Source organism: Maylandia zebra, linkage group LG5 (assembly GCF_041146795.1).
Source record: "Maylandia zebra isolate NMK-2024a linkage group LG5, Mzebra_GT3a, whole genome shotgun sequence".
Classification (NCBI taxonomy): Eukaryota; Metazoa; Chordata; class Actinopteri; order Cichliformes; family Cichlidae; genus Maylandia; species Maylandia zebra.
The window spans coordinates 39175533-39183213 of NC_135171.1; the positions used below are offsets into that span (position 1 = coordinate 39175533).

The 7681-nt window shown below is 44.7% G+C and overlaps 1 protein-coding gene across 1 annotated transcript; it reads left to right on the forward strand.

Annotated features, from left to right (window-relative positions):
- Window positions 1–5573: 5573 nt before the first annotated feature.
- LOC143418677 (granzyme B-like) lies at window positions 5574–7340 on the forward strand. Its single transcript, XM_076884335.1, has 5 exons — window positions 5574–5653; window positions 5742–5889; window positions 6212–6344; window positions 6555–6809; window positions 6924–7340. Exons 1-5 carry the CDS (start codon window positions 5596–5598, stop codon window positions 7101–7103), a joined length of 774 nt encoding a protein of 257 aa, XP_076740450.1. The 5' UTR covers window positions 5574–5595; the 3' UTR covers window positions 7104–7340.
- The last annotated feature ends 341 nt before the right edge of the window (window positions 7341–7681 follow it).

A 7681-nucleotide genomic window follows, 5' to 3' on the forward strand; every position in this document is an offset into this window, starting at 1 on the left:
GGGTTTTCCTGTGTGCTAGTAATCCATCACTGGGCAGTCACAACACCCCCCTCGTTTGTGGCACCTGTGTGTAATCAGCTGGCAGGCTCTTAAGATCAGCGTTCTCAAACATTCATCACCGGAACGTCAGCTAACCCACCTTTTCAGCGGGTTTTGAGTCTCGCTGTCATTAACCACTCTACTTCCTGTCACTGGTTTGTTTTCTGTACTCAGCGCTACTCGACTGCCTGCCTCCCTGCCCAGCACTTCACAGTGTGGTGGGCAAGGAGGCGAACTGTATGCGCACTGGTTTAGCCTCACCCGGACCTCTATTTTCCCCAAAGCCTCGCCTTCTACCCAGACAATGACTTTGAGAGTGTAACCCTGTAACCCTCTACCTTGTGTGCCTGCTCCGCACAATACCTAGTGTCGTGCTCAGGCTATTTTCCCCAGCCAGCTAAAGAGACTTTTTCCCTTTGGACTCTGCTGCCGCACACACGGTGTGATTCTTGTGTTCATGCTTGACTATTATTGTGGAGATTGTTCTAGCCCAGTCGAGTGCTTCATAGCTTTGTTTACTTTCTCAGCATCCCTCGCAGGAGTTTTGTCTTGTAGTTTTTGCCAGTCTCAGTGAGTATTTAGTTACAGGTACTTAGAGCCCATATATGAAGCTTGCGTTAGTTTATTAGGTTGATTTAATTCAGAGGTCAAGTGTTTTCCCTCTCGCCCTTTTTTCACCACTTTCACTGTGTGCCACTTTTGTGCCAAAATTGCTGCTGGTATGTTGGGGTTTCTCCCAGTGGACGAGAGGGTTGGTTCCCTTCGCCTTCGGGTCAGGGAATGGGTCCTGACAGTCGTCTGTGCTTATGTGCCGAGCGGCAGTTCAGAGTACCCAGTCTTCTTGGAGTCCCTGGGTAGGACACTGGAGGGTGCTCCCCCAAGGGAACTGTGTTGTTCTGCTGGGAGATTTCAATGCTCACGTGGGCAAAGACAGTGAGACCTGGAAGGGCGAGATTGGGAGGAACGGCCTCTCGGATCTGAACCCGAGTGCTGTTTTGTTATTGGACTTCTGTGCAAACAATAGTGGTGCAACGGATCACGGTTGATCCGTAATCCGAACCGATCCCACTCCACGGTTCGGCACGCAAGTGATCCGAAGATTCGAAAAAGAAGAAAAAAGTATGTGTATGGTGCGCGTGGTCAGTTTGTCCAGCGATAGTTATGGCCAGCACTGGAGGAGCAGAGGAGTTTGCGGTGTTTAAGCAGCCTTTTGCTGCCCTATCCGACTGGGCTAAAGCTATTGCAAAAGCTATTGGGGTGTTTAGCTGCAGACGGGAGGCCGTATTCTGTTGTGCAAAACAAGGGGTTTAAACTAGACAACGCGTTAGTTGACTCATTGATGCCGTGCAGCTGCGTTAATGCAGGTGGAGTCTGCTTCTACATTAATGAAGGTTGGTGTACTGATGTCACAGTGTTACAGAAACACTGCAGCCCACACTTGGAAAGTTTTTTCATCAACTGTAAACCTTTTTATTCACCGCGGGAGTTTTCTTCCTTCATGCTGGTCGGAGTTTACATCCCTCCACAGGCCAACGCGAACAATGCACTGTGCGAGCTGGCTGACCAGATTACTACCCTGGAGAGGAAATTCCCGGATTCCTTTACAATTATTCTTGGGGATTTTAACAGAGCAAACCTAAACTACGAACTCCCTAAATACAGACAGCATATAGACTGCCCCACCAGGGACAACATCATACTGGATCACTGCTACACCACTCTAAAAGATGCCTATCGCTCTGTGCCCTGGGCAGCTTTGGGACATTCTGATCACTGCATGGTCCATCTTATTCCAGTTTATAGGCAAAAACTCAAACGTGCCAAGCCTGTAGTCAAAACTGTGAAGAAGTGGACTAACGCAGCAAAGCAGGAACTGCAGGACTGTTTTGACTCCACTGATTGGACTGTTTTTGAAGCTGCATCTGAGAACCTAGACGAGCTCACGGACACTGTGACATCATACATCAGTTTCTGTGAAGACGTGTGTGTGTGCCAACAAAGACCTTTTGCACATACAACAACAATAAACCATGGTTCACTCCTAAACTCCAACATCTTCGTAAGGCCAAGGAGGACGCCTACAGAAGTGGTGACAGGGCCCTCTACAAGCAAGCCAGGAACACACTGACCAAGGAGATCAAAGCAGCTAAAAGGATCTACTCCCAGAAGCTGGAAGAACGGCTCTCAGCCAACGATCCTGCATCAGTGTGGAGGGGCCTGCAGGAAATCACCAGCTACAGACGCCCCCCACCCACTATTGAAGCAAACAAAGACCTGGCCAACGAGTTAAACACTTTCTATTGCAGGTTTGAGACGGACAGACTCCCACGCCCCACCCTCCCCTCCCCAGGGACATTGCTTCAGACATTGACCCCCAACACACCTTCCACCTCTCCCCCCTTCACCCTCCCCAATCCAGCCTCAACGACCACCCTCACCCTCCCCAATCCAGACCTAACGACCACCACCGCCCTCCCCAATCAAGACTCAACGACCACCCCCACCCTTCCCAATCCAGACTCAACGACCACCACCACCCTCTCCAATCCAGACTCAACGACCTCCACCACACCTCTCACCCCCCTTTCCTCCTCCCTGAAACTCAGAATACACACTCAGGATGTGAGCCGACTATTCCAGAAACAGAAGCCCAGGAAAGCCCCCGGACCAGACGGCGTCTCAAAACCTGTTCTGAACAGCTGGCTCCCATCTTTACTCGCATCTTCAACAGATCCCTGGAGGTGTGAAGTTCCCTCCTGCTTCAAACGCTCCACCATCATCCCTGTTCCCAAGAAACCCACCATCACAGGACTGAATGACTACAGACCTGTCGCCTTGACGTCTGTGGTCATGAAATCCTTCGAACGACTGGTGTTAGCCCATCTGAAAGACATTACAGGCCACCAGCTGGACCCTCTGCAGTTTGTCTACCGGGCAAACAGGTCGGTGGATGATGCAGTGAACATGGGGCTGCATTACATCCTGCAACACCTTGACCGCCCGGGAACTTATGCCAGGGTCCTGTATGTGGACTTTAGTTCGGCTTTTAACACCATTGTGCCTGAACTTCTTTCCTCCAAACTCTCCCAGCTCAGCGTGTCACCAGCTACCTGTCAGTGGATCACCAGCTTCCTGACAGACAGAAAGCAACAAGTGAGGCTGGGGGAGATCACCTCTGAAACCCGGTCCCTCAGTATTGGTGCCCCTCAAGGATATGTCCTCTCACCACTACTGTTCTCCCTCTACACTAACGACTGCACCTCCAAGAACTCGGCTGTCAAACTCCTAAAGTTTGCAGATGACACCACTGTCATTGGCCTCATTCAAGATGGTGATGAGTCTGCATACCGGCAGGAAGTTGAGCGGCTGGTACTCTGGTGCAGTCAGCACAATCTGGAGCTGAACACTCTTAAGACTGTAGAGATGACAGTGGACTTCAGGAGACATCCCTCAACTCTGCTCCCCCTCACCATATCAGACAGCCCTGTGTCAACTGTGAAGACCTTCAAGTTCCTGGGTACAACCATCTCCCAGGACCTGAAGTGGGAGACCAACATCAACTCCATCCTCAAAAAGACCCAGCAGAGGATGTACTTCCTGATACAACTGGGGAAGTACAGTCTTCCACAGGAGCTGCTGATCCAGTTCTACACTGCGGTCATTGAGTCTGTCCTGTGCTCCTCCATCACAGTCTGGTATGGAGCAGCCACAAAACAGGACAGGAGCAGACTGCAGCGGACTGTACGGGCAGCAGAAAGGATCATCGGCGCCCCCCTGCCCTCCATCCAGGATCTGTACCTCTCAAGAACCAGGAAATGGGCAGGGAAAATCATCACAGACCCCTCACACCCTGGACACAGACTTTTTGATCTGCTGCCCTCTGGGGGCAGCAGATTCTGATTCTGATTCTGGTTATGGCATTAACGTCATTTTAACGAGATTTACGCTGACAGCACTAGTTTAAACTATGATGAAGGTGCTTGAGCCACGCTATGACATCCCGTTGCGCGTCCACCTTAGTGACAAGATTGCTCCAAGCATGTATGAACAGGAAAAGTTTAAAGTTATGGCTGAGGCATCTTCTGTTGCCCTAACTACAAATGGGTGGACCTCCAGGACAACGGAAAGCTACGTGACCGTGACCGCTCATTATATCACAGCGGAGTGGTAGATAGAAAGCCCTGCACTGCTCTATATTACTTAATTTGTTTTTATATAATTGCGTGGAATGAGTCTTGAGTTGAATGATTTTAATAGGCAAAAAATACTTAAATAAGTAAATGGCAAGTTAAATTTTTGTCTTCTTTTTTTTTCTGCTGATCCAAAAATTGATTTGATCCGTGATGAAAAAACGTGATCCGATCCGAACCGTGAGACTTTTGATCCGTTGCACCACTGGCAAACAACAGTTTGGCCATAACGAACACCAGTTTTAAATATTAAACTGCACCATGCTTAACCATGCTGAAATTGGGTTGATTTTTTTTCTAACATGAAACATAAAAACCGGAAAACACTGCCCACAACCACCAAATGGGTGGACCTCTAAACAAACACAAACCTGGTTTTAGAAAGAAAATACGCACACAAATAAGAAAGAGATGGTCATTTCAGCATTTGTAACTGAACACAATCTGGAACCCAAGCCTTTTTCTGCATATTTGTAATAACCTAAGATCCAAATTTACTTATTTCTATTTATAGTCATTTCAATAAGCTGAGAGAAGATTAGTCAGTCCATGAAAGGATCAAATGTCACAGATATCAGTGGCAACAGGTCTGAATCATGAATCCAATATAGACAGAGGAAGTCAGGAAGGAGGTAAAATAATGAGTGTCTACATCCATCCATAAGAATGGATGTAGACAGGGATAGCTCAGTAGGTAGAGTGGTGGCCCCATGATCGGAAGGTCGGGGGTTCAACTCCACTGAACGGCTACCCTGAGGTACCCCTGAGCAAGGGACCGTCCCTACACACTGCTCCCCGGGCGCTGCATTGGTGGCTGCCCACTGCTTCACTGGGTGAATGGGTTAAATGCAGAGGAACTATTTCCCTATGGGGACTAACACATTACATTATTACATTACATTACAAGAAATGGTGGTACATTTCAGCCAGTGGAGTTTTTATTCATCTTGCACTACCATCTGGAAAGCATCTAATTTACTCTTTCTCCAAGATTGCAGCATGACAACATGACTCTTGTTAAAACAAAAAACAAATGTGAAAATCTTCAAGTATCTATTTGAGCCCTTCAGTTTGATTTTGGTTTTTCTAGTTCCAAGCTAAAGCATCTTGTCCACCCATAGAAAAAGAAAGAGAGTAAGCAGAACATTTAGCAGTACTTTGTTTGAAATTCAATACTGTTAATGAGAAATGGGTGCGCATATAACAGATGGTGATAGATAGGAGTAGTGAAGTATTTGCTGTGAAAATTTTCAAAACCACATTACTCACAGGAAGTCGTTAAAAGTCAGATATTAGTCAGTACAAACTGCTTAAAAGGACTGACCCGTCGGTCTCAAGTTAACAGATCGAGCATTTTACCAGCGAGATGTTTGCTCTGCAACAATTTGCGGTGATTCATGCGCTGACATTCCTCGGGCAAAATGGTAAGTTGCACCATGAATACTCTTCTCCAGCCTGCATGTGGAATATTTATGTTTTTATTTTCATTTTCTTTTCTCCTAATGCTATTAGCCCTGGGAAGTGAAATTATAAATGGGAAAATAGCCCCAGACAACAAAATGCTGTATATGGCATCAGTGCAGGATTACAGAGGCTACCATATTTGTGGAGGATTTCTCGTGTCTGAGAACTTTGTAATGACTGCTGCACACTGTGACCTGTAAGTAATCTTTGCTCGAGGGAAATTTCTAATTAGACCATTTTTTTTCCCAAAATGTCCCAATGTCCTATATAAATATATATATAAATATATATATAAATACATGTATATATATTTACTACTGTATAATGCAATGGTCATAATTTAAGTTACAGTTCTTCCTTTACAAACTGAAACCATAAGAATTTTTGTAAAACTTATGCTAAGATCTTGAAGTAAAACTGAATTTAACTATAAAGAAATGTATCCATATTTTATTCATCATGTTGTTTATGTAACTTCAGAAAATCTGCTGATGATCTCAGAATTATATTTTATTCAGGTATCCTACATACGTAGTCCTTGGTAACCACCATCTGAGGAGTGCTGATAAGCTCGTGATACGGATTGCAGAGAAATACAAACACCCATGTTATCGGAATGTTGGCCGTGGATACGACATCATGCTTTTAAAAGTAAGGTTTATTATTTTTGTTTTCTCACATCACACTGGAAGTTTTATATCTTTGAGTGTTTGCATTTACAATATGCTGATTGAAAAACACATTTCTAGTTGAGGTAAAAAGTGCTTACTTAAAAAAAAAGATAAATGATAGATGTTCTGTATTGCAGTTACATGGTTTTCACGTATTCTTAATCTTTACTCTTTAATTCTGTGCCTCTAGCTGTCTACACCTGTCCGACCAAGCAAAACAATTAAATTCATTCGACTTCCCTTCCGTGAAATGACATTAAATGAAATTGAGAAGTGTCGAGTGGCTGGATGGGGTAAGATAAACACTTACGGTAGAAGTGTTGATGACCTGAGAGTGGTGCGTGTGTCGGTCATCAGCCCACAAGTCTGCAGGGAAAGATGGGGTGGTCTTCCTCCCAATATTATCTGTGCAGGTGGATACAACACAACAAAAGGATTCTGTCAGGTACCTTTTCTGTCCTTCCCTTTTAAAATCTTGCTAACTGCTCTGTTGTTGAGGAATATATGAGCAGCCTGCATTAAGTATCATATGAACAAAATACATACTTCCTCCTTACAGGGTGATTCTGGTGGCCCTCTGGTCTGCAAGGGAATGGCTGTCGGTATTGTTTCTTTCAACAAACGGCTTCCTGGAACCGAGCTGGGAAATTGTAACTATCCGGACGTCCCCAATGTCTATACAGATATCTCAAAACACCTTCACTGGATCAGGAGGATTCTCCAGGGGGAAAAAAGTTAAATCTTACACAAAGCTTTGCGTCAGCACACTGTAAGTGTGCAAGCTATGCCTCTGTCAGTGTTTGCTCTCAATGCAGAATAAAGAAAATGTTTCAAATATTGTTTTCTTACACAAACCTTTGCATCAGCACACTGTAAGTGTGCAAGCTATGCCTCTGTCAGTGTTTGCTCTCAATGCAGAATAAAGAAAATGTTTCAAATATTGTTTTCTTACACAAACCTTTGCATCAGCACACTGTAAGTGTGCAAGCTATGCCTCTGTCAGTGTTTGCTCTCAATGCAGAATAAAGAAAATGTTTCAAATATTGTTTCTGTGCACGAACAATATTTATTATGACTTCAAATAACTACCTATCTAAGTAGTTTACCATGGAAAATTAATTCCATGCATTACTAATATCTCTAAACTCCTTTTCACTTCTACAGTGCATTAATCCTGATTTATCTAGTACAATGAATACAAAAGACTAACTGGGGGTATTTTAGTATCACAGTGAACCACCTGATGTGGTTTTCAGTTAAATCTCTAATAAGCCAAACAAATAGAAGCTTTGACGTTTTAATACAAGTACTACATCT

Coding starts and splice junctions, on each gene's coding strand:
- LOC143418677 (XM_076884335.1), top strand. CDS start 5,596: ATGTTTGCTCTGCAACAATTTGCGGTGATTCATGCGCTGACATTCCTC. Junction 5,654..5,741: donor GACATTCCTCGGGCAAAATG/GTAAGTTGCACC, acceptor TAATGCTATTAG/CCCTGGGAAGTGAAATTATA. Junction 6,345..6,554: donor ACGACATCATGCTTTTAAAA/GTAAGGTTTATT, acceptor CTGTGCCTCTAG/CTGTCTACACCTGTCCGACC.